General features: G+C 37.2%; 2 protein-coding genes across 3 annotated transcripts in view; one reads left to right on the forward strand and one right to left on the reverse strand.

The window, feature by feature from the left end:
* Positions 1–27,984, reverse strand: part of c20h10orf90 (chromosome 20 C10orf90 homolog) — a 377,977-nt gene that overhangs the window by 343,802 nt on the left and 6,191 nt on the right. The window lies entirely within an intron of this gene.
* The window catches only part of dock1 (dedicator of cytokinesis 1), a 562,483-nt gene that overhangs the window by 80,342 nt on the left and 454,157 nt on the right, over positions 1–27,984 (forward strand). For both annotated transcript variants that reach the window (XM_048551079.2, XM_048551080.2), the window contains exons 8-11: positions 9,435–9,592; positions 19,897–19,978; positions 22,435–22,570; positions 26,173–26,245. In XM_048551079.2, coding sequence (XP_048407036.1) covers positions 9,435–9,592; positions 19,897–19,978; positions 22,435–22,570; positions 26,173–26,245 — 449 coding nt within the window. The remainder of the gene's footprint in view (positions 1–9,434; positions 9,593–19,896; positions 19,979–22,434; positions 22,571–26,172; positions 26,246–27,984) is intronic.

Raw genomic sequence — 27,984 nt, forward strand, 5'->3', positions numbered from 1 at the left:
ATCTGAATCTGTGACTCAGTGATGAAAGAGTTTTTGATCAGCATTGGTTAGTACCTGTGATGTAACAACTAAGATTGATGAGCTATCAGCATAAATTTCTACGTAGGTTTGTAAAGTGGTTGTATTAATATGCATTTGGCACCAAGGACACTTTTTAAAATTTATTTCTTGCTACCAAATATTCATGAATGGACAAAAAGAAAGAGAGGAGGAGGCATAGCGGTACTTCATAAGGATGGTGATGCAGTTCTGAATAAATAGGTCTAGTACTTTTATCTATTTGATTTCAAATAAGTAACAGAAAGAGAGTTGTTTCATTGTTAGTTCTTTTTTCTTCAATAACAGAACTCCAAACAATGCAAAAGAAATGGATGAATAAATTTGTTGCAGAATTCAAGCTTGTGCTACAAAAATTGAGTGCCAGTATTGGACATGACAAATATATTAGGAAGTGCTTTCTTTTGGTTTTATAAAGGAAGCCAACTGAAGGTTATACTAAAAGAGGAAAGGGAAGTTACGCAAGGCAATTGATAGAGATACCTGGAAAAAATTAGCATTTGTGAAAGTTGATCAGTCACCTGCCCTAAATAGAATGTGTTGTAGATCACTGAAAGAAGCAAAGATAAGAATATTAGAAGTCATGATTATATTCAATTAATCTTAATTGGATTCATTACTGGAGGTTTGGAGAATTGCTAAGAAGTAGGCTAGGCAGCTTTGCATCATTCTTGGAAAAGTTAATGCAAATCATTATTGGGGACAAATAAACTTGGAACAGCATGCTTTTTTTTTTAAAGGTGAATCATACTTAACTTGATTAAATTCTTTCAGGTAGAAGGTTGGTCACGTACTCTTGTATATATCTGGACGTCTGTAAGACAGTGACAATACTAATTTAGTGGTTTGATTAAAAAGATGGAAGCCCATAGGATTAAAGGGAAAGTTATAATGTAGCAAAGGATGTTGCTGGATGAATGATTTAAGGTATGGCATAGTGTTCTTGGCTTAATTTGAGGGTTTATTCTCACTTAATAACTCTCATTAACCAGTGATACCCTGGTACATTAGATTAGTTTAGATTCCCTACAGTGTGGAAACAGACCCTTCGGCCCCACAAGTCCACACTGCTCCTTGGAGCATGTCACCCAGACCCATCCCCCGCCTATAACCCTCACACGCCTGAACACTACAGGCAATTTAGCATTGCCGATCCACCTACCCTACACATCTTTGGACTGCGAGAGGAAACCGGAGCACCCAGAGGAAACCCACGCAGACACTGGGAGAATGTGCAGACTCCACATAGACAGTTACCCGAGGCTGGAAGTTTACCTGGGTCCCTGGCTGTGAGGCTGCAGTGCTAACTACTGAGCCACTGTGCCACCCAGGAGTAGTGTTGTAAAGTTCACTGATGCCAAATTTGGCAAAGCAATCTTAAGGATAGTTGTAATTTTTAGAATGACATAAACAGGATGGCAAAGTGGGTAGAAATAGAAGTCACATTTGTTGTATCTGGAGAAGTGTGGAATTGTGTATTTTGGGAGGACTAATATGGAAACACAGTATATTCTAAGTGGAATGACTTTAACAAATGTATTTGAGTAAAGATGCCTGATGACCAAACATGCACAACTTAAGGTTTTTGACTGATTTACAAGTGTGTAAATATAGAATATCAAACTAAAGAGTTCATCCTGGAACTTTATAAATGAGGTTAAGCCTTGACTGGGTTATTTGGACAATTCTGGGCACCAGCTTTCAGATATGATGTAAGAGCTTTGGAAAGGATTCGGAGATTTACCAGAATATTATCAAGAATGAGGGACTTCAATTACGAAAAGAGCTTGGAAAGGATAGCACTGCTGTCCATTGGAAAAAAAATAACACGACCCAGTAAAGGTTTTTGAAATGCAATAAAAGTTCTGTTACCTGGCACTGCACTGACTGGAATGCTTTATCAACTTGGATTTCTGGTGTCATCCAAGACCAGCTTTATTTGGCAGCTGAAGTTTAATAACAGGAACATAATTTGGCAATCTTACCAAATTCATTTTTTTCCCCTCATTTGACAGCTATATCCTAACAGACAGGTCATTATCTTTTGGTAAAAAGGAATCTGTTGGTACTGTTAGTCTGATTAGCAAACAAGTGAAATGGGTGGTTGCTTCCTGAGGCCATGACTGTATAAAACTGATTGGAGGGGTTTATAATGTTTTACCCCTTCAGGTACCATAAAACTCTCTGTTCTGCTCATTATATAGCCTTGGCAGTATTCCTTTTGTCAGCTGACATGTTTTGATTTACCAACTCAATTCATATTGTTGCTGGATAACACTGATTTAACTGTAATGAGAGGTTTTGCTGGAATAGTGCAAAAACTGTTCCTTCTGGTGATGACTCAGTGACAAGAGATCTTTAATTTGAAATTAACAGGAGAGTAAAGATGAGAAATCTTTTCACTCTGCTATTTATTGAAGTTTTGAATGCTACACTAAAAAGATGGTGAAAACTGATTCCTTCAATAATTGTAAAAGGGCATTGGACATTTGCCTGAAGAAGAGAAGCATGCAAAGTTACACTGTTGCAAGCTTTCATGCCATTTCCTGCCTCTTTCCTTTCCAAAGTCCTTGAATGTGTCATTGCTTTCTAAGTCCATTCTCATCTTTCCAGAAACACTCATGTTTGAATTCCTCCAATCAAGTTATGCATCTGCCACAGTGCAGAAATAGCTATTATTAAAGTCACAAATAACATCCGAAGTAATTGTAACAGAAGTAAACTCTTTGGTTTTGAGAGTTAGTAGGAACAGCAGATGCTGGAGAAGCTGAGATAACCAGGTGTAGAACTGGATCAACACAGCAGGTCGAGCAGGAAGGCTGGCGTTTCGTGCCTAGACCCTCCTACAGTCGTCTTTGTCTTTGTCTTTGTCGTCTTGTCTTTGTCTCTTTTTGTCTCTATTAATTGGGCTCCTCCCTTTTGACAGGGTTGACGACACTTCTTCCATTGTCTCCCCAGTCTGGGATTAGTCATATTTGGTTCCATTCTTTCTAATCTAATCATACCCAACAAATCCATTGCAATGGCTTTTCTTTTTATTTCCTTACTTCTGGAATCAACCAGAAAAAGAGAGCTACATCCCTCCTATTTTGCAGCAGTAGGCTGACCCACAGGGACATCAGTTGAAAGCGCACAGTTCTTTTTCATGTGTGCTGACGACACTGAACTCTAACATATTGCCACTTCTGTGGGCTCTTACGTTGTTGCTAAATTGTCAGATTGCTTATCTTGCATTCTGTATTAGATAAACAGACATAACCGTTCGGCAAACTGAAGCCATTGTTACAGCTTTAGGTCTCAAAGGAGTTGCCTATTTAAGGCCAAGGTGAGAGAGAGTTTTTAATTGTCTGAGCCTGGTGAATCTGTGGAATTGTTCACTGCTGAAGGATGGCAAAAGTGAGAGATTTTTAATCAGTAAGGCAATCAGGGATGATAAAGGAAAGGCAAGCAAATGGAGTTGAGGATTACTTCCCATCTATTATGTTCATGAATTTTGATTGGGCATTGTAATAGGTTTTTATAATCTGAGTACTTCCCACATAATATGCATTAAATATATATTAATTAGTTGTTTTCTTTTAGAGTAAATTTATATAGCTTAATGAGATGATACAATGTCGACTATTGATTCTTCAGTGAAGGATATTAAAAAACAGCCTCTCTGTAATGCATCATTTAACATTCCTTAGAGTTGCTGGTTTTCGCTTTGTAACAAAATCCGAAGTATTTGTTTTTCACCCTGTCAGCTGTTCAGTTTGTTTTGTGCAGTGTCTTTCAGCTGGCACATATATGTTTGAGAGAATAACGTGCTCCTCATTTGTAAGAAGCAGTGACAAAATTGCATTTGCCCATTTATTCTTCAATACAGTGCAAAATACAGATTGATTAACAAGAGTAGTCAAATTACTTTTATAAATTAGAGTAATCAACTTGGATTTATAATAAATTTCCTTAGCTCCCTTTGCCTTTTTTGAGGGTACAGTAACATAAGCAAAAAAAAGATTAAATGTCATGTGTTTATCAGGTCTGTAAAAATTCAAAAAGAAGTCTGATTTTGAGGGTTTTACTTGGGTCCAAAGTTTTCATACTTATAAAGGTAAACATTTGACATATCAGTGTGGGGAAGAAATGAGGCCAAGTGATGACTGTACCGTAATAATTATTTTTGGGATCACTACCATTTCTAATTTACATTACAGCAGTAACAAGAACATGCAGAAAATAGAAAATGGATTGCAAGTTACTTACAATTTCTCATTCAGCGCACTTGCCCTGAAGTTTACCATGTACTTGTGAATAACCTGCTGCCGCTAGTTCTAAATCTGCTTTGAATTTTTGTGGAAAGTTGACTAAGCCAATTTGCTGCAGGCAGAGAGCTCCTACTTTTGACAAATGAATTCTTTGCCTTTCAGACCTGCATAACGAATGTATGATTGTGTGGTGCTAGTGTCTAATTAGATTTTTATTTTGGTAAAATGTTCAATCTCAATGGGGATCCTGTACTTGTATTATATATCTGGAATTTCGGAAGGCATTTGATAAGGTACTACACAAAAGGTTAATTCACAAGATTGGATCATTTGAGATTAGGGGTAATTTATTATCTTGGAAAGATGACTGGCTGATGGACAAAAGAGAGAGTCGGTTTAAATGGGTTTTGTTTTCTGGATGGCAGGAAGTAATTAGTGGGGTGCCACAGGGTTCAGTCCTCGGACCCTGACTGTTTGCAGTGTACCTTAATGCCTTGAATACAGCGATAGAAGGGTCTACAGCCAAATTTGCGACAACACAAATATAAACAGGATGGTAAATTGCAATGAAGAAATAAGGATCTTACAATTGGGTTATAGGTAGGTTAGGAGAATGGGCCAAAGTATGGCAGATGGAGTTTAATGTGGATAAGTATGAGGTCATGCACTTTGGTCAGAAAAATGGGAAGGCAACCTATTATCTGAATGGGGAGAGACTTCAGGGTGCTCTGGTGCAGTGGGATCTTGTCCTTGTTTGTGAATCACAGTAAACTAGCATGCAGCCACAGCAGGTAATAAAGAAGGCAAATGGAATGTTGGCTTTAAAAACTAAAGGAATAGAATACAAAGGAAAGGAAGTATTGCAGCTATTTAAGGCTTTGGTGAGACTGCATCTGGAGTATTGTGCACAGATTTAGTCCCCTTATTTGAGGGAAGGTATAGTGGCATTGGAGGCAGTTCAGAGGAGGCTAACTAGATTGGTCCCATAGATAAGAGGTTTGTTGTATGAAGCGAGATTGAACATTTTAGGCCTATACGCAATGGAATTTAAAAGAATGAGGGGAGATCAAATTGACATACTCAAGATTACAAAAGATACAGATAAAATAGACGTGGAGCGATGCTTCCTCTTATGGGGCATTCCAGGATGAGAGGTCATAGTCTTAGGACGTGGGGTAACAAATTTAAAACTGAGTTCAGGAGAAACTACTTCTCGCATAAGGTTGTGAATCTGTGGACTCTGCTACCCCACAGTGCAGTGGATGCTTAGACAGTAAGTAAATTTAAGGAAGAGTTAGACATTTTTAATTGGTAGTTAGTTGAAGAGTTAAGGGGAGAAGGCAGGAAAATGAAGGTAAGGAATACATCAGCCATGACCAAACTGCCTTTATTCTTCCCCTATATCTTATGAACTCAAGAAACTAGTCCTTCAGATGGAAGATTCCATTTTATTTTGCAAGCATATGTGTCATCTTAGGTCTTTCTTAAATGCTGTTGAAATTTGTAGTTACTTGGCTAGGCCAATCAATATCTTGCATGCTGTTGCTGTAATCAATCAATAATTGTATTCTGGATAGCTGAGGCTTTGTGACCTGAATTTTTTTTATTATTCATTCCTATCCAAACCTAGTCAATTGAAACATTTGAAACTCTAAAATGTTTTTATGTATTTGCTGTTTGTGTAAGAAGATATTTGAAATATTTAAAATCAAATTTACTTTTTCAATTTTACTTCTTTTCAAAGAAGACAGCCAAATTGAGAATATTCCTTTCGAAGTGCTGTTTGGTGAGGACTGAGTCAGGTCATTTTCATAAATAGTGAAATCGTGGAGGAATACTTTGCAAGATTATGGCCAAATGAAGCAATTTAACAAATCCATTTGTGACTAAAAATAAACATTAGAAATTATGCCCTGTTTGTTTATAGTCCATACCCTTATTACTAAAACTTAATTTACAGATCTTCTGTTGTAGAGTTGTAAAATCTGATTTTACTGGCAGATATCAAAATTGCTGAAGTAGTAAATTGGTTTTAACTGTCGTAACTACTCTTAAAATATGGCTTCAGGGTTATGTGAATTCATTCATTTAGTTTTTCAATATTATGTTGATTTACAAAATGGTTTAGTGTATGCAAAAAATCTAATGTTACCTTGTTAGAATCTTTTTAATGTTCTGCTAGAATATTTGAAACATTCAAATAACCCCTGTTCATTTTACATTTTCAACTAAAACTTGTTGGAAGCAGAATCTTTTAATTGAATATTTTGACTCTTTTTGGTGATTGTTCCCAAAACAGTCAGCTAGTAAGGATGGTTTTTTTGTCAAGATCAAATGTACTTATTTTATAATGATACTGAAATCAGCTGCAAAACCTTGAGAGTGGTCAACTGGACAGATTTAGTGAACGTCAAGCCTAAGTAATAGTTAATTTGGTCAGTAAAACTGGACATTCAATAAAGTAATTGGCTTAAGCAGTATTGTTTATTAGAAATAATGTTTATAAGCATTGTTTCGATTTCCCTCCCCAACATTTTAGTTCATTCATAATTAATGTATGCCGACTATGCAATTAATGAATTGCAAACAACTCAGAATAATTTATGGATGATACCAACAGTCTCAGAATGCAATGCATGATTATGTTCCTGGTTATATTCTTGCCATCTAAGAGAGGCATCAAAGAAGATTAGTTTGGGTGAGAAACAAATTACACTTGACTCAGCACTTTGTGTATCTTGGTTGCCATTTATGAGGCCCTTATATAATACCCTGCCTGATGTGAGAAGATCTGAACAGGAGGAAGAGAATTTAAATTTAGCTTTTAATTTACTAAATATGTTTTCAAGCGCAAATTAGAACTTGAAATGCTATCTCACAGAATCTAGCTACACTTCATTCACAAGGGGAGGAATTTTATTATGTTCGTGTAGGAAGAACTATAAACCTATTCTTTGCAAAGAGGTTTATGATTTCACTATGTATTTTATTTTAAGGAAGTCTCCCAAGATGGTTTATTGATATTAGTCCTGCTATCATGATCTATTACATGGAACTCAAACTCTGTTTCCTGCTGAAAATTGAAAAAGGTCTTCCACCTTCTCATGGTATTCAGTTATCCTGATCATGCCTTCCTGCAGTGTGGGATTTAAAATTTTGCTGAGGAGTAAGGTTACTGTGGCACTGGAAGGCAGACAGATTTTGATGACAAATAATTTGTCTCCTGTGAGACTACCAAAGCTTTTGCTATTAATACAGCTGTTACTGTTATTCTCATCTTCAGTTATATGCAACTTTATTCACCCCAACATTGCAATTGTTAATTTAAGTTGATGTAAGTTTCCATAAATAATTTACATTGTGGTTAATAGATATAGAGTCATACAGCACTTAAACAGACCTTTTGGACCTTTCATGCAGAACCTAATCCCAAACTAAACTAGCCCCACCTGCCTGCTCCAGGGCCATATCTCTCCAAAGCTTTCCTATTTGTGTACTTATCCAAGTGTCTTTTAAATGTGGTAACTGTGCCTATTTCCTCAAAGTCCATTGTAGCCTCCAACCACCCTCTGTGTAACAAAAAAAATTGCACCTCAAAAATCTTCTTAAAAATCTCTCCTTTAAAAATGTGCCCTTTAGTCTTGAAATTCGCTATCCTAGGGAGAGAAAAAAAACCTCCTACTAACCCTATCTATACCCCTCATTAGTTTAAAAACTTCTATGAGATCACCTCTCAACCTGCTACGCTCCATTGGGAAAATGGGTTCTGCTTATCCAGCCTTTCCTTATAGCTTAAACCTTCCATACCCAACAACACCCTGGTAAATCTCTTCTGAACCCTTTCCACCTGAATAATATCCTTCCTATAACTGGGTGTCCAGAACTGGACACAGTACTCCAGAAGTGCCTTCATCAGTGTACTGTACAACCTCCAAATGACTTCCCAACTCCCATACTCAAAGATCTGAGCAATGAAGACAAGCGTGCTAAATGCCTTTTTAAGCTTTCTGTCTGTATGTGATGCAAACTTCAAGGAATTATGTACCTGAACCTCTAGTTCCCTCTTCTACAACACTACCCAAGGCCCTATCATGAATTGTGTAAGCCTTGCCCATGTTTGTTAGACCAGAAAGCAATACCTTGCTTTTATCTAGATTGAACTCCATCTGCCACTTTTCAGCCCACGAATTTATTTGATCATGCTCCCTTTGTAAACTTAAGAGACAGTGAAGACGTTTTCTATGCCTCCAATTTTGGTGTCATCTGCAAACTTAGTAATCATACCTTCTATATTCTCGTCCAAATCATTTATATAAATGACAAACAAAAGACAACCCAGAACTGATTGCTGTGGGACATGTCTGGTGACGGGCCTCCAATCCAAAAAGCAAGCTTCTACCACTACTTTCTGTCTCCTGCTGTTATGCCAATTATGTATCAATTGACAAGCTGTAAAAATATTTAAATTTTCATTGAAATCTGTATTCAGTGCTTTTCTAAGTATCTATTTTACAATTAAATCCATATGCACAATTGAGCTTTAGCTTAATTTAAATACAGCCACATGGTAATTGCAGTTGTAAACAAATAGGTAGATTGTACTGGGACTGTCAGATCTTGGCAAAGTGATACTTTAATGGAGAGGTCATTCCAGTGATACTCATGAAAATTTTAAAAAGCTGGATGAATTTGGATGCTTAAAACTTCTAAGATTTATTTTAAATTGGCATGATTTGTGACGTTGGAAGCTTTGTTTTTATTTAAATTCACAGAGAAAAGGGAGAATGTGGTAATGGAAATCTAATAGAAAACGTCTTTATTGTCTCTTAAGTTTACAAAGGGATCATGATCAAATGAATTGGTGGTCTTCCAATTTAAACATGTAATTTAGCTCCAGGAAGTAATTGTGGGGTTTTTTCCTGCCCTAAATAGTGGGAAGAAATACACTGTAGAATTGCTGAGTAGATTTGATGTGATAATTCTGCACGGACAACTTTTTAAGTGATATTTATTGCATATTTGGAGAATGTATGCTTCTGTTTAAGTGGAATATGTAAATAAAATACTGAATCGATAATAACTTTCTAGCTATCCAAAATAACCTGTCCTTGTCTGTCTCACTTACAGTCTCAGAAGCATAACATTGACATAAACAGGCAAGCAAAGTTTGCTGTCACACCTTCTTTCAGTCTCTTTGTAACTTTGAAGAATGTTGTCTGCAAAATAGGAGAAGATGCCGAAGTCTTAATGTCTTTATATGATCCTATTACGTCCAAGTTTATCAGGTTGGTAGTCAGCCTAATTTTACAAAGTTTCTACGTTATTTTGTTTAACCATTTCCCTTTAATCAAAATTGTTCAGCAGTGAGTATTTGCATAATTAATGCTTTCCATAACACATCAATCAGTGTAGAACTGATTTGTTAAATTTAGTAATAATAGTCATATTTAAAGTTCAAGAAAAGTCACTGAAGATGTACAGTTTGTTTTTTGAAAAACAACCATCTGCAAAAAGTATAGCTCCTTTCTATTATACCTAAAAGGTAGTTAATGGAATATTTCAGTTCTGTATTGTCATACTACAATTGCTGTTAAGTTTTTATACAATTCCTTTTTGCCTGCAATCTGAAAAATTACAATAATCACTTGGATTTCTTACATTAACTATTAAAAGGTATTTCATAACAACACCTTTATAATGTTAGTTGCGATACCATCTGCCCGTTTCTGGTTTAAATCATTTTAAAGAGAATGCACTTCTGTTTAAAGTACACGGACCTTTTCAGACTGTGAATCCTGTCCTATTGTTCTCTTGTATGATGGTTGATCCTGGTTTGCAGCGGGTCGCCGACATAGCATACCCCCACCAATTTCTTGAGTGCAAATAATGACAGACAATAAATGCTGTGTTTGCTGGTGACTGTTTCATTCCGTGACCAAATGCAAAATTCAGACTTGTCCCCGCTTATGTGTCTTTGATCCATTTCAGCTGATAAGCTTAGCTGACACAAATGTGCCCATCTTGATCTTGAATATTTTAGTTTCTCCAACATTAACGGTTTTGGGGTAGAAATTCCGGGTTTTAACTGTATACGAAAAGTGTTTCCTAATTTCTGTCCTGAATGGCTTTGCTGTAATGTTCCTCCTTTTGCACTCTCATTCTAATTTATTCATCATAGAGTGAACACAGAGAAAGTATTTCCTATCAAATGTCTTTATCTTTTAAACACTTGAATTAGATCAGTTCTGAACTACCTAACTATGAAGAAATGGATGTTAAGGTTTTTCAATTTATGCTTCTGATTTCTCCCTTCTAATCTTCGCTACAATTCTCCTGGATTCTTTGCTATATGCAGTCCAAATCCAACACCATAGAATTGAGGAATGCTACAGCACAGATAGAGGCCTATCAAACTTAATGAGCAAGACTCAGCCAATTGTCCTATTAAGCCTACCCTACCATTTTGATAAGTTTCTGGCTGATCTGATTGTGGTTGTAACTCTACTTTGGTGCCTGCCTCAGTAACCCTTGACTCCACCTGTGATCAAAATGCAATCCGCCTCAACTATAAATATGTTTAATAACCGAGGCTCAGCTGTTCTCTGTGATAGAGAATTTTAAAGACTAATTGCTTTCTGAGAGAGAAATTTATTTTCAACATCTTTAATAGGCGACCCTCATGTTCTAACTGACCTCTTTTTAGATTTCCCCATGAGGGGGAACACCCTTCATTTGCCCTGTCAAACAAACTACCTCAGAATCTTTTGTGTTTCAGTGAGATTACCTCTCATTCTTCTAAACTACACAAAGTATAAACCCACCTTACTCAATCTTTGTTCATTAGAAAACCACTGCATCCCAACAGCCAACCTTCCGATCATTCTCTGAACTGTTTTGAGTGTTGTATATCCATCTAGAAATAGAGCTGAAAACCATATGTAGTGTTTTGGGTGCAGTTTCACCAAATCCCAATTCGGTTCTGGAATGACCTCCTTTTTCGACTCATCCTCTTTGCAGTAAAAGCCAATATTCCATTTGTCTTTGTCATAGATCGGAGAGAGAGACAAATTGAAATTATTCTTGTTATTGCCTCTGCCTATAAGAGACGTGGTGTTCAAGGTTTCTTTTCCTCAACAAAAGTAAGCTGTGGGTCATTGAGATTTACAGCATAGAAAAAAGAAGCACTTCAGCCCATTGTGTCCATGTTGGTCACAAACAAGCATCTAACAATTCTAATTGTACATTCCAGCACTTGGCTTTTAGCCTTGTTTGTCTTGATTTGTAAGTACACATCTAAATACTGCTTTAAATGTTATGAAGGTCTCTGCCTGTACCACCCTTACAGGCAATGAGCTTCAGATTCCCACTAACCTCTGGTTGAAAAGGTTTTGCTTCACATTTGCATTTAACTTTCAGACTCTTACCTTAAATCTATGTCCCTGGTCATTGATCCTTCCATCAAGGGAAAATGTTTGTCCTGGTTACCCTGTCTGTGCCCCTCATGATTTTATACATAATCATGTTCTAATTCAATCTCCTCTGCTTTAAGGAAAACAACCTCAAGTATGTCTAATATCCCTTCATAACTAAGACTCTGCAGCTTATGCAGCTTCCTGGTAGATCACCTCTGTAGCCGCTCCTATGTTATCACTTATGTTCTATAATTTGGTTTCCAGAATTGCATACAGTACTCTAACTGTGGCCTAACCAATGTGTTATACATGTCTTCTCCCGTTCTTCCCATAATTTCCCTGCTCTTAAACTCTGTGCCTCAACTAATTAAGGCAGTTATACTGGTTGCTGCCTTAACCACTTTCTTCATCTGTCTGATACCTTAAGGGATCGGGATACATGAATGCCAAGGCCCCTTTAATCCTCCTTGGTGCTTCCCAGGATCCTACCATTAATCATGTATTGTTTCCTTGTTTGTCCTGCCCAAGAGCATCACCTCATATTTCTCTGGATTGAATTCAGTTTGACACCGACCCATCTGATGAGCCTGTAACAGCAAGGATCTCAGCGTGGCCCTTTGTGGGACCACAGATTTCAGTTGGAAAAACATCCCTCAGCCATCACCCTCTGCTTCCTGCTGCTTAGCCAATTGTAAATCTAATTTGCCAAATTTCCTCAGATCGTATGGGCCCTTTAATGTCAGTCCAAGTAGACTACATCAAATTTCATGCCCTCACCTGTCTCCTTAAGCTGTATTTGTAAGTTTATGTGCTCAGGAAATTATTACCCAGTTGAAGTCCTTTCATTGAGCTGTGCTCAGATGTTTATTCTGCAGGAGGACACATACAATCGAATTTGTGGAGATGGTGTAGTAGGTTATAATTGGTTCACTTTGCGAGTGAAACACCAAGTTTATTTTTGTAAATCAAACATTTAAGAGATATTGAGATCAGATCAGGCTTTTAACTAAGCCTGGTGCTGCTAACTTTTTGTATTACAGACAAACATTAAAGTTGTGCAGTTAAAGGTGGTTTGGACAACCTACAAGCAAATTACTGTAGATACTAAAATCTGTACAAAAAGCAAAAAAGTGCTGGTGATTGCAGTGGGTTAGGCAGCATTCGTGAAGAGAAAGCAAGCTAACGTTTTCAGTCTAGATGACTTCTTCATCAGAGCTGACACGATGTCTGGAGGGGGCTACATTTATGCAATAATTTGGGAGGATAGTGGTTAGAGTGCTGGGGGAGAAAGTCTGAAGTATCAACATCCTTTCTCCCCCAGCAGACTCCCCTCTCCACCGTCCACCATCTCCTTCCCTCACCCCCGACTATGGCATAAAATTTGCACGTTTCACGTCAGATCTGATGAACAGTCATCTAGACTCAAAACGTTAGCTTGTTTTCTTTCCATTGATGCCAGCTAATCCAGCATTTCGTTGTTTTCTGTTCAAATAACCTAACAGTTTGTCATGTGACTGGAGTTTTGAATTGAAACACTTAGATAATGTGATCGTTTTGATGTTACCCTTTTTAGCAACAATTCTGTTTTGAACCAGTTTATGAGGGACGTCAAGCAGTAGTGGGCTTTGGTTAAAAACTGAGACAACTACTGATCCTGTAACTCTCAAACAAAAACAGAAATTGCTGGAAATGCTTAGCAGCTGTGAAGAGAAATCAGAGTTAACCTTTCGGTGACCCTTCCTCAGAACTGATGGTGGATAGGAAAATGTCGGTTTTTATGTAGACGATAGGGTGGGGTAAGGAGAAAACAAAAGGTGTGGATAGTGCCTAAAGAGAGAAAGAGAATGAACAGTTGGACAGACAGAGGATTGGATAACAATCTGGCTGGGAGGGTGAATAGCTGTTAATGGAGACTGTTAATGGCTAACAGTAGATTTATGTGTAATAGCAAACAATGTGATCACAAGGCCTGGTGTGTGGAGGTGTGGGCTAGGACATAGAGAAATTCAACCCTAAAGTTATTGAACCTGGTATTGAGCCCATAAGGCTGCAGGATCCCCAATTGGAAAATGAGGTAATGTTCTTCTAGTTTAGGCTGAGCTTCACTGGAACACTGCAGCAAGCCTGAGGCAGATTTTGGCCAGGGAGCAGGGTGGTGTGTTGAAATATAGGAATTGGAAGCTCAGGGTCATTTTTGTAGGCAGAACGGAGATGTTCAAAAAACAAGTGCTGTCACTTTCCAGGAGTTGATGAGTTTTGTTTTGTCCTGGTAATAGCTAGAAATTTCCGGATGCAGTTAACTTCTTCATGGAGTTTGATCACAGACATTTTAAAATCTACAAGAATCACTTGTTCAAAAATAAACTTAAACATTATAAAGCTTTTAATAAAGCAGTTCAGGATCCCTCTTTCTCTCTTTGGGCATAACACCTCTCTAATTACTTGCTTGAGGCTAACTTTTTGCAATTCTTATACAAGGACACTCAGATTCTTATATATTGTAGTCCGTTTCGATGGAAATACAATTCCACTTCTTTCCAGTTGGATAACAACATTTTCCCACATTAAAAACAGGGCTGTTGGTCTATAACAACCTCAGTTTAACCAGTCTGTATTCCTTTGCAGATTTTTTGTGTCCTTTCACAACTTGCTTTCTTATCTAACTTTGTGTTATCAGCAAATTTGTTTTCAATCCAGTTGGACCTCCATTTCTGTTCCGTTTCATCCCTTAGTTCCTGCAGTTTATTTTTACATTCAAACATTTATTTCTTGTGGAGGGTTCTGTTTGATTTATATCCATCACTCAATTAGGACTGCACATATCAAATCCTAGCTATTTATTGCTTTAAAAAAAAACACCTCATTTTGTCTCTTTACTGCAATCAGTGTCTCTTTATTTATTCTATACAAATTCCTTAGGATTTTAAACACCTGTTCTCCTCTTAGCCTTTCCTGCTGTTAGGAGAATAACCTCTGCTTCTTCGGTCTGTCCCCATAACAGTAATCTTTCATCGCTGCAACTATTTTAGTGAATATATTTTCTACACTTCCTAAAGCCCAAGCACTCTTTTAGAAATTGCATGGTTAGATCTGGACGTGATATGGAACCTCCTGGTGTTTGTTGAGTTTTTTTTTAATCAATTTGCAAAGTCCGGGATCCCAATCAGATCTTTAGTAACTGCTTTGTTAACTTCTCCTGCCATCTTCATGGTGCACCAGTGCCCCCAAGCTTCTTTCTTGTGGAACCCTTTTAAAATTGTATCATATTGTACACTCTTTGCTTGCAAAAGTTATTGCTGCCTTTTTCAGTGTTGCATTTAATTCCGCTAAGCTGCCTTATGGCCTGTTGAAGTCCAAGTTGTCTTCTGTACGACTTATCACATTGCCAAGTTTTATATCATCTGCATATGTTTATAATATGACTTGTACCAATGAGCCTGTCACCTCAGGTTTCAACTGTTGATGTATATTGAAAGCAACAGTGGATGTATGACTGATCCTTGAGGAACCCCACTCATACCTTAGATCGGTACAGAAAATAGCCATTCACCAAAACACTTTACTTTTGATAACCTATCAACTTTATATCTGTGGTATTAGAATTAGGTTTATTGTCACGTGTACTCAAGTGCAGAAGTACAAGAGTACAGTGAAAAGTTTACAGTGTTGCCCCTCATGGCACTATCCTGGTACAAATTATAGGGATACAAAACTGAGATACTAAACAGAGAAATAAAGGGAAGAGTAGTTACATTACCTTGGTGATTCATAGTATAAGGAAATTAGAAATAAAGTTAAAAGGATAACCATTACATGGCAGTAGATCAGTGTAGGGAGCTACCACACGTAATCTGACTGGCCTTGCAAGCAATTGACTGCACGCACCAGTCCCCGGTCTAGCAACCATTCTTGCTGCGCTCCAAGCCTCCAGCCTGCCCTGTCTCTTTTGCATCATAGTTTGTATTACTACCAAGTCTGACATGTAATATTTTATCAAACATCATTTTAAAATTAGATAGAAAATGAAACTGCACTGCCCTTATCCATTCTCTCTGACGTTTCATCAAAAATGTTATCAAATGAATAAAATAAAATTGCCCTTGAAATAATCCACTCCTTTGGCTCATGTTTGTCTTTGTGGCTGTTAATTTTCTCTAGGATTATAGTTTATGCAAGTTTCCAAATATGATGTTAAATTGACCAATCTTTAATTGTTAAGTCTATCCTTTTTCCCTTTTAATTGAGTAAGCTAAAAGTAAAATTGCCATCGTCTTACCAGACCATAGAGCTGCTCTGTCATTAGAGAGATGACTAGTGTTATTTTAACCTGAGGGTCACCATACTTTAGCCAAGGGTAATGGTTGCAAAGGAGTGTCCTTCATTGAACCTCACTTTGCAGGAATTGAACCTGTTTTGTTGGCTTCTGAGTGCATCACAAACTAGCTTTCCAGCCAAATGAACCAAATAGCTTTGTAATATTTGCATCCCTTCAGTCCTTAAGCTCAATGTCCTAGTTAAGGAAGCTTGGAAGATTGTGAGCAGCATCCTCAAGTTTCCAACTTCTTTCCTTCATTGAGGTAGGATGCCAGAATCTGAAGACAGTGCAGCAGTTACATCCCCTATGGAGTACTATCGTTTCTCTCCTCAGTATTTCAGCTACTATTTTAGTCTCTTTGGCTGCTTTTTGTACCTGTGCACCAACCTCTAATGACTTGTGCATCAAAATTTCTTTGTTCCTCGATTATTCCTAATCTTTCACCTTAAAAGTATTCAAATTTGTCTTCCTAGGAATCAAAATAGATGATGATATATTTCCTTACTTACTCCCTGTTTCAGTTTTTCTACTCGTGTAATTTGTCTATATCCTTTTGTAACTTTTGGGTCCTATTTACACAATTTTTTTTATTGTGCCCGTAAGCTTGGTGCTGCACACAGACAGGGAGGTACACCCTTTGGTCCCTTACCATATTTAGGAATGGTATGTTGCGGATTGCATAACCTATTTGAGACTTTTGTAAATGACGAGAGGTCAGTGCAATCATTCACACTGCAGATGTGGATGGCAAACAGCTTTGTTTGTAAGTGAATGAACCTTCTTCAGGGTTTTATGATACACATTGTGGCACTGGATGATGGGAACAAAGCATCAAATTGTGGATTACTTTCCTGGGTGTTGAGGTTAGTGAGAGAGAATTGCAGCTTAGTTACCTTAAGAACAAGATAGCCCTAAACATGTTAAATAGAGTTTGAAGCTTGGATGGCAGCAGAATGAAAAGAAAACTGAGATACGATGATAGGTTAGAATAAAGATAAGGCTCGATGCACCTGAGCTGAGACACCAGTTAGGCAGAGTAATTGTGTGATGGGAAGGTTTCATTAAAAGAAAATGAATGAAAATTAAATGTACAAATAGAGATGATGCGTTCTAGAGCCAAGCCCAAGTCTTGGTGCGTAGTAAGCTTGACTTTTAAATTGAATCGCTGATATTGAGTGAAATTTGGGCTGAGAGAAGAAGTTTTTGATATCCAAGTGAGAACGTGTTTTTATCAAAACTGGTTTTAAGAGATGTGAATAATTCATTGAAAATAATCTGTCAAAGTCATAGAGTGGAAACAAGCTGTTTGGTCCAACCAGCCCATGCCAACACAGTCCCAAACTAAACTAGCCCTACTTACTTGGTCCTGGCTTATATCCCTCCAAACCTTTCCTATTCATGTACCTATCCAAATGTCTTTTAAACATTATAATTGTACCTGCATCCGCCACTTCCTCAGGAAGTTCATTCCACAGGCGAACCATCCTCTGTGTAAAATGTTTGCCTCATGTCATTTTTAAATTTTTCTCCTCTCACTAAGACCTCTAGTCTTGAAATTACCCATCACAGGGAAAAGATAACTACCATTAATTCTCTCCATACCTTTCATTATTTTATAAACCTCAACCAGATCGCGCCTCAACCTTCTAAATTCCAATGGAAGAAGACTTAGCCTATCCTGCCTTTGTTGTAGGCAAAGAAATAGAATAGCAGTGGGAAAATTTAAACCAGTGGTCAATAGAGTCTAGGAGAAATCTTGAGTAAAATGCAAAAGCAAGTGGCACGGTGGCTCACTGGTTAGCACTGCTGCCGGGGACCCGGGTTCAGTTCCAGCCTTGGGTGACTGGCTGTTTGGAGTTTGCACATTCTCACTGTGTCTGCGTGGGTTTCATTCAGATGCTCCGGTTTCCTTCCACAGTTCAAAGATGTGCAGGGTAGGTGGATTGGCTATACTAAATTGCCGTAATACCCAGGGATATTTGGGTTAGACGTGTGAAATGCAGGGGTAGGGAAATGGGTCTGGGTGGGATACTCTGGACGGGCGATGTGGACTGGTTGAACCGAATGGCCTGTTTCCACACTGTAGGGATTCTGTGAAGAAGGGGAAAGAGAAAGATAATTAAAAATATAGACCACAAAAGAGAGGATAACAAAAGCTACATGAAATGCTAAGCCTGAAAAAATAATTAGGAAGACAGAAATTAAGTCATTAAGGAATATAGAAATAAACATTATTGGATCTACACAAATAACAGAAGAGTCTTCCGGTTGAAGTTAATAACTCAAGTGATGTCAGTGAAATTACGAAAGTGTAACAGTTGCTTAGTGTTTGCCTGTGAGATTAGAAATGCATGAGGTTAAAAAGAGATCAAAAAAGCTATGGAGACACATACAAGATTAAAAAGGGGAAAAGATAATTGATAACTTAAGTCATTGTTAGAGAAGATATAACCTAGTGTCCAGATGGATTGCGTGGGAATGCGTTAGGGAAGAGGTAGCAGTGAAGCTATTACACACACATACAAATTCATCAGAGATGGGAATAATGTTAAATGAGTAACCAACAGCTCTTTTATAATACCTTTATTTAAAAGGGATGATGAGCAAGTCAAGTGAACTATTTGTCCAATTAACTTCATGCAGATAATGGGAAAGGTTATGAAATCCTTACTTAAAGGTGTAATGAAAAGAAATTAGAAATTGAAAACATAATAAAGAGTAGTCAGAATGGCATTCGAGAGGAAAGGGCATTCTTGAACAATTTCTATTGAATCAATTGGAAATACAATATAAACACATAAGAAATGGCAGCATTGAAGTGACACAGTCTGTCCAACCATGTTCTGTCATTGAATAATCCTGCCTCACCTTCATTCTCTTGGCTATTTCCTTCATTGTTTGATTCTCTGAGGTGACCAGAAGTCTGTCTTCTGTTTTAAATATACATAAGTGCATCCAGAACCCTCAGTAGATTATTCTAAAAATGCAGAACTTTTTTTGAAGAGTTTTCACCTAATTGCAATTCTAAATGATTAACCGCTTAATTTGAGATTGCACTCTTCTGTTTTAGGTGCCAGAGCTAGGGAAATCCATGTTTCAGTGTCTACCTTGTCAAAGCCCATGAGAACCTTATATATTTCAGTTGGATTACAGCTTCTTCTTCTAGGTAGAATTAGAAGACATAATACACTTGGATTTTAAAAAAAGACCTTTAATAAGGACTCACATGTAATACTCACATTTCTTCCTCCAGTGTGGTTGGAATGTGGAATTCATTACCAAAATGAAGTAGTTGGGGTAAGTAGGAAAGATACATTTAGGGGGAAGCTAGACATAAGCAAGTGATGAAGAAAGGAATAGGAAGATGTATTGATGGGATTAGATGAAGGAGTCTCTGATAAAGCCCAAATATTGGCATTGAACTATTGGGTCACATAGCCAGTTACTGGGCTTTGTAATTGCATGTCACAGGCAATTCCAAAATACTCGATCATTAACGTAATTACAGGATTAATTCAAGACTGTTCTCACCCATGGTTCTTGCTTGTTTTGTTTCCTAGCTTTGTTTTTTAAAATAAAGTGCATTTTTGGGATGGCAATTAAAAGTACATTAAAATGTGCATTTCTGAATTTATGCCGACTGTGAAGTAGTGTTAATAAACTTGAGAGATTATATTTTGAATATGGTTTTGCATTCCACAGTTCATTTTAGCAGAATGTCAGTCTAATATCATAATGGTTTTAATATGATAGGAATACATAGTTTCATTTGTAGTGTTATTTACTAATGAATAGTAGGTGTAGTGAGGATGACGTATTTGTCAGGAGCATCAAAATATAAAAAATATTTTTTCCTCTGCAGTGAGAACTACCTAGTACGATGGGCAAGCTCGGGCCTTCCAAAAGACATAGACCGACTAAACAACCTCAAAGCCGTATTTACTGTAAGCTATTTTCACTTTTCTCAAATTTTTCTAGTCTGGTAGTAGTTTGATAAAATTTTAGTGCTGGTATGTTTGTTTTTTTTTCCTGATCACATTAAATTTAACTTAATTTGACATTCCAGGGATTATGATATAATTAATCCTTTGCTATTTGTTAAAAGACAGAAACGTGATTGAAGCTTTGCATAAGCTTTATCTGGTTAGATTTAGGTTCGAAGATTTTAAAAGTGTTACAATCTGATATTTGTTTTGAAAAAACTGTGCAACCAGAGAATTATTTTTCTAAAAAATTTCAAATTTTTCACCCAGCCAGCCATTCAGATTACATACACTATGCTCATTAATCAGCTTCTTGAGGTTGTCATCGACAATAAAAGCTCTTTGGTTCAGGAGAATGGGGAATTGTAGCAAAGTGGTAATGCTGGCCTGTTGCTCGTGAGACCAGGCAGCCAGGAGAATTTAAATTCACTTAATTAAATCTGGAACAAATTCCGAGTCGAAGTAATAGTGATCATGAAACAACCAAATGATCATAAAAATACATCTGCTTGTCAAAAGTCTCTCCTGGAAAGAAACCTGACAACCTTATCTGGTCTGACTCATATCTGACTCATAATTTCCCTTGCAGAGACCTAGCTAGCCATTTTTGTATTAAATATTATGTAAAGTCAAATCAGAATAAAACTGGACAGACTACCCAGTATTGTCCTAGAAACTGGAAGCTTTAGAGGTTTGTTTGTCCAGTGAACTCCTATAAATTGATCCTCGCTAACCTTTGGAGAACCAGACTAAAATGGGAGCACCTGTTCCACAAGACTATTCAAGAATACCTTGAAACGGTCATACATGCTGAATCATAACGTAGAGACAATGTCCCAGAATCCTCTATCACTATCTCTGGGTATGTCCAATCCAACAGGCAGGAATCAGAGAAAGCATCCGAGTCCTGTACAGTCAAAAGAAAATGAACCCAGAAATCCTCAACTTTGAATATCTGCCCCAAGAGAATTACAACATCAGGTGAAATATGGGCAAGAAACTCTCTTGTTAGTTAGTACCTTATCGTCAGCTGAGGGACTGTGGTGATCATTGTTCCTCCATATTGAGCACCTTTTGTAAGAAGGACTGAGTGTACTCGAGATGGAGTCTCCAATATCCAATTTTCAAGTGACGCAAGCACTCTTGTACTGACTGACCTGACTGAATCTTAAAGGATGTATCTGCTCGGTTAGGTCTATGGCAGGTGATGAAGAAACCAGAGAGGCAAAAACTTACTTCATCTGACCCTCACCAGTCTGTCTTTCATGGATACATCTGCCCTTGTTAGGATTGACCACTACGCAATTCTTATGGGGAGCAGGGTCCCTTGGTTTACATGCCTGCAAGATGCAGCCTTGACCATGCTGTGATATAGGCAGAAGAAAAACATCTTTCATCAAATTGTTGATTTTCAAGTTGTGTTTTTGTAATAAAACTTACTCTAATGTGCTAAGTACAGCAAGTTGGCTTAGACTTGACCCAAATGTGTATCCGTGAAGATGCATCATTTCCTTAGATGTAATTGTCCTTTAACATCAGTCTTAAACTACTCATGCTAAGGTGATCTTTACTGCTTAGCATGAAATATTAAGGGCCTTAAAAGACTTTATTGTAAACGAAGAGTTTGTTTGCCAAAATACTTTTGTGTGCTTAATTCAAATGACTGCGCAGATTAAGTTTTAATCCCATCGTAAAAATGTATAAGTAATTAGCTGAAAGCAATGCCAGGTGTTATTTTGACCATCAATGGAAAAGAAAATCAACCTTAATGTTATATTTTAAGTAGAATATGTATTTAGACTTTTTTAAGTGAAAAGCTATCTTGGGTAAAGTGAGTATGTTGCTTGCTCAAATTTAAAAAAACACTGCAAGTGCACTAAGTGTGCATTTATTTAGCACCATACATAGCTACTGGATATATCACAAAAACACATTTCACCCCATTCATTGTTATGGTGTGCAGCCTTTGAAGAATCGTAGGAAAGGTGGCGCCAAATCTGTATGCAGCAAGCCCTCAAACAACATTGTGTAAGTAGCTAGCTAATCTGTTTTAGTGATGTTGGTTTGAGGTATAAAAATTAGCTAGGATTTTGGGCTGTTTCTCCTTGAATCATTGACAAGGACCTTTAACGCTCACTTGAGAGAGCAGATGTGGCCAGCGTTTAACATCTCAGCTGAAAAACAGCACATATGATGGTACAGTACTGCACTGGACTTTCAGCTTTGCTGTTTGTGCTCAAGTCCTGGAATGGGACTTGAACTGGAACCTTCTGACCTAAGAGGTGAGATTGCAGTCACCTTAGCCATAGCAGTCAGCACCTGTGAAGGGAAAAGAGACGTTATATACTTTGAATGTGTCTGTATGTCTCATTTGAACCGGAATATTTTATTTGGCATATTTTCCTATTTTTGCATAGGATCTTGGCAGCAAAGATCTTAAGAGAGAAAAAATTAGCTTTGTGTGTCAAATTATCAGAGTGGGTCGCATGGAGCTGAAAGACAACAATACCAAGAAATTCACTACAGGGTTGAGAAGACCCTTTGGAGTGGCAGGTAAAGGCTCGGTCAAAACACTAACTATGTGAATATCTAAATTTGGACTATTGAGTAATATAAATGTTATTTTTCTTTGAGCAACATACACATTTTCAATTAATTTACTAAACATTACAACTAGTGGGGGTATGTGTGAAATGTGCATCTTTTAAGGGTTTTGCATGTAAGCAATACCATTTCCAATAATATGCAGGCAACTAAGTGTTTAATCTACACTTGACAAAGTGAGTAAGTAATTCAAATATGCTGATTGAGTAGCCAAATGGAAGGAGATGTGATGAATGCATATTAGAACAGGTTAGATAATCAGTGAGATGTGGATTGGCTGGGTCTATTTCTGTATTTTAACATCGATGCATTTCAATATGTAAACAAGAAATGTGGTAGAAGAGCTGTTCAAGATATCTAAGCTCAACCGACACTTAAATCTTTTGCTGTTCCTTCGCTAATACCAAAATGCTTGAGTACAGTTGACTGAATACCTAAAATGTGTGGCAGAATGACACCGTTGCCATGTTGATTATGACTTATAACCATTTTGCCTTAAACCTATTATTTAAAAAATAACAAATGATCAATTTATCGTACTTCTTCAATTATCTTTCTATCCATGGATGCAAATTTTATGTTTTGATAAGATTTAAACATTTTTCACAGAATATAAGTGATCTGTGGTTTTCAGTAGGGAGCTGTCAGGATCAAGCAGCAATTATAATTACTAAAAATGGAATATTGCATAAAAGGTATTTGTATGGATACATGGATAACTATTGGTCATTCATATCTCGGAATATTTTGCCTATAATTATGTAAAAAAGAAATGAGGTTTCTCTTTATAAATTGTAACGTTTTTCAAGTAGCCTGTTAAAATGTACTTTCTGTATGATGTCTTCTGTAAAAGCTGCTTGCTATGGTTTTATGTAAATTGGTTCTTAAATAATTTTCTGCATGATTCATTAAGGAAGGGGTCCAGTAGTTGAACTACTGAGAAATTAATTGCCATCTAAAAAGCTTCTTAAATTATATATTTTTTCAGAAGTCATCATTAATTTTTGTTTTGAACTCTTTCAAACTTTTGAGCAGTAGTAGTTTCAAAAGTTGCTAGCTTTTAAAAATCTGATTAGTATGAATTAACATTTGTGAGAAATTGATTTATTTTGTGAATATTAGATGGCAGTAATAAAGTTTTGATTTTTTTTAAATATTTCAATTGGGATTTCAAGTATTAAACAGAATATCATGCAAGAGTTTGATGAACCATTAATTGTACTCAGCAAATAGTAACATGCATTCTTTATTTGGAAGACGTGACAGGCTCAATCGGACTCAGTGCTCGTAGGGTAGATCTGATTATTTCTACTTGAATTCACAAATCAAAACGCAGCATTAAACCTTGCTAATTCAATTTATCAGGAGCCGTTTGAAATAAAATATTGGACTTTTGCTGCACACGTTGCTGCATTATAAATGGAAAGCACATATGTGCAGGGGAAGTGACTTGAAGGCAATTGGATCTCATTTTGTCAAGAAACAACTTCACCAGATTCTAGATTTTACTTTACATTCATTTTCACAGGAACCGAAGTAGTTGTAGAGCGGCAGTCTTTGAAATGCGTGGCTGTTGAAATTGTTAACACAGGCTTTGGAGTGATTACTTAATAATAGTCAAGGAAAAGAACTAAGTGTGTGTTCTAATAATATCTTGTGTGTTCTAATAATATCCTATGTCTTCCACACAGCCACTTGTAGACAAGGAACATGCCAGTGCTGCTCTGTGCCATCAATTGGAGTCTTCAGATTTTTAAAAATTCTTCATTCACAGGATATGGGTGTTGTTGGATGGGCCAGCCTTTGTTGTCCATCTTTAGTTGCCGTTATGAGGGTCGTAGTGAGGTACCTCCTTCAACAATTTCAGTTGTTGAGGTCTAGCTATACCCACAGTGCTACTAGAAGGGGTTTTTAGATTATTGACCCAGTGATGGTGAAAAAGTGGTGATATAATTCCAAATCAGGATGTTGTGTGACTTGAAAGCAACCTGCAGGTGGTGGTGGTGGACCAATGCATCTGAGTAGGTTCATATCAGAAAGGGATTTGTTACATCACATGGTCAGCAAGGAGCATAGTCAGCGTGAACAGTGACTCCATCCAACTGAGAAAAAGGCTGACTGAAGTAGATTCAAAGTGGGATTTGGTGCAATGGTATACAGAGGTGCTTTTAATTAAAGTTTACTGCAAGAAGTAAACTTTCTATACCTGTAGGTAGGCAGGAGAAGTTAAAAAGGCACTGATCAAAAGGCCAATCTACACTAACAGCAGCAGAGTGACATCACATACCACAAAAATGATACAAAGGGAAGGTGGATGATTGGTGGTAGAACTGATATATATTTCTAGTCTATAAAAGTAAAAGGCTGCCAGTTTGTGTTTAGGTCTGTATGTGTGGCCTTGTGCTCTGGAGCCTGCAGGCACATCCAGTGAGCCCCAGAACACCAAGAGCAGCAAGCCCAGAGCAGCGTGTGGGCTACGAGCCCAGAGTAGAGCAGGTAAGAAGCCCTGGACCAGCAAGCAGGCAGCATGTCTGAGAATGGTGTAAGGGGGAAATCCTGCCAATCACCTTAGAGCAGCTGAGTGCCAATGTGGAGCAGAATGGAGCTTTGAGCAGAATAGGAATGGCTCTTGGTCGAGAGCCTGGGGAGGGTGGTCAGACCACGTGTGGAGGCTCTGCACTGAGCTACTTTACTGTAATGTCTGTTTGAAATTTCCTACCTGATTATAATGTTAACCCTTTAATATTTTCCTGTTTTAAACTTATTTTTCAACTGTAAGCAATGCAACTACTCTTATATTCCTCTGCTGTATCCAAGAAATGTGCCTAGGTACTTGTACCTAAGATGTTGCCATAAGAAGGCAGACCTTGTGAAGTTTTTCACTATATTCTTCCGATGGCACACATGTGACAATAAAAGGATATTGTATTGTATTTTTTCCTCTCTCGTTTCTTCGAAACAGTTTGTTAAGTGTAAGAGTGAAACTGGTCTTCTTTTCAATTTAAAAGATTACAATCAAGAAAATGTTGTGCAGTGATTCACCATGTTTGTTCAATTGCACATTCCACCATGCCTACCTATAGGTATGGAAAGTTTACATCTTGCAGTAAACTTTAATTAAAAGCACCTCTGTACACCATTGCACCAAATCCCACTTTGAATCTACTTTACTCAGCTTTTTTTCTCAGTCAGATGGAGGCACAGCTCACACTGACTGTGCTCCTTGCTTGACAATGTGATGCAACAAATCCCTTTCTTATATGGATCTGTTCAGAGTTTCTTAACTACAGTAGTCAGTACTTTATTTAGGCAAACGATTTCAGTTTGAAAGCTACCTGCCAATGTCATGCAATTGCCTCGTTTTATTTAGGCTTTTTAAAACTTACTTAAAGACTGCTGTCTGAATTGACTTTATTTCTAAAACGAATTTGGAAAAGTTGCACCAGTTAAATTTCCACCGTGAACCAAATTCCCTAGCAATACTTACTCTGTCTCAGTATCACTGAGGTAAGGTCCCTCCTCGCATGAACTTTTTTCTATTATTATTTCAGTTATGGATGTCACTGACATTATTACTGGGAAAGTGGATGACGAGGACAAACAACATTTTATTCCATTCCAACCGTAAGTGTTTTAAATCTTGTTAGCTCTCAATCTTTGACCAAATCTTTGTTTAATATTATCAATATGTTTATGTTTAAGGATACCTGTAAAATGTATAAATTGCAAAGCAATGTCAATGTGTTTGATTTTTGGGGTAACATGACAAATATATTGAAAATTCTATTATTGTATTAGTTCCCTGTATAAATCTATAATGGCCTAAAGACCTATATTGTGAAATTAGCATTTTCATGTGGGAGAATTTTTGTAGCTGGACAACAATATTGTAGTGCTTTGTTTATATGATACCATAATATCTAAACATGGAATGAAGATAAGTATTTTCTACTAACAAATGTAATGCTGCTTTATCTTGAATGCTCTTGGTGGGCGGTAGCTGTAAAAAGTCTCATTGATAAATCCCCTTTTCTGAGTAGGACCCCTCCCTCTCTCTCTCCCTGCTCCCCCACCTGCTGCCTACCCTAATCTTAGTGTCAGCCAGATCCTGGTTCTTTGCTAGGACTGGATCTAGTTCCAGCAGTACTGGTAGTGTTGTTGGAATTGGCCACCTGTTGGTTAGTATAATTTAGTTCTCGGACGTGGAACATCCTCCCAAGATGGGGGCCCTTTGTTTTCTAATGTGGCATTTTTTTTTGGAGTAATTGTCATTTTATCAGATGAAAGCAATGAAAATTTAGAAATCTGATGATTAAAATCTCAAAATTACTAAGTATCCTATAAAACCATGGCTGTCCATTATCACATTAAATTATATGTTACACATAAAATTATGATAGTTAAAAGCCGATTGTTAAGACGGTCTGATTGCCTTATTAGCTCTTTTTTCTTAAAAAACACATTTTATCTGTTTGTGGTAGGCTACATTTCAGTTGATTTAATTTATGCTATGTCTAGCTTTCATTTCTAATTTTTGGTCCTTCTACATTTTCTTGTTTATTATCAGCTTGTGCAATTCTTTGACTTTTGCTTTATAGTAACGTAGGATACTCTTGTCTATATGTCCTTGCTTATTCTTTTTATGTTCTTGTTCATGCTTAAAAACAGCTAGCCAAAATATTGGATAACAAAGTGTGAAGCTGGATGAACGCAGCAGGCCAAGCAGCATCTCAGGAGCACAAAAGCTTTTGTGCTCCTGATGCTCCTGAGATGCTGCTTGGCCTGCTGTGTTCATCCAGCTTCACACTTTGTTATCTTGGATTCTCCAGCATCTACAGTTCCCATTATCACAGCCAAAATATTGGAGTCTCTTTTAAGCTCAGCTGTCATTGTGTTCTATTCAGCATAATTATGATTGGGGTTACAACATAGGTCTGCTGTAAATTAGTGTTGGAATTAGGTTAATTAGTGGTGGAGTTTGAAATATTGAGTGTGGAACATTCCACTAGTTTAAGTTATGTTTCTGGCTGATGTTCTCAGAGATGTTAATGCTATTTTTGTGGAAAATAAAATTGGAAAATTTCAGTAGAATGACCAGAAGAATGTAGAACTTAAAATGTAGATAAATGTCAAGGCAAAAGTTACAGCCAACTTGAAAGTATAAATTTCCCTGAAGTGCTGAATGACGGTTTATTTGAAGCATGTATTTGGGCTTTGTCTAGATTTGAGAAAGACATGGGTTTTGTGTTGAACTTGGTTGATTACTGCCAACAAATATAATTTATGCTAAACAGGGTATTGATTTAACTTGTCAACGGAGAATTCTCTCAAATTGTCACCAAATGTGGCCCATTGGTTACCCA

Source organism: Stegostoma tigrinum, chromosome 20 (assembly GCF_030684315.1).
Source record: "Stegostoma tigrinum isolate sSteTig4 chromosome 20, sSteTig4.hap1, whole genome shotgun sequence".
NCBI lineage: Eukaryota > Metazoa > Chordata > Chondrichthyes > Orectolobiformes > Stegostomatidae > Stegostoma > Stegostoma tigrinum.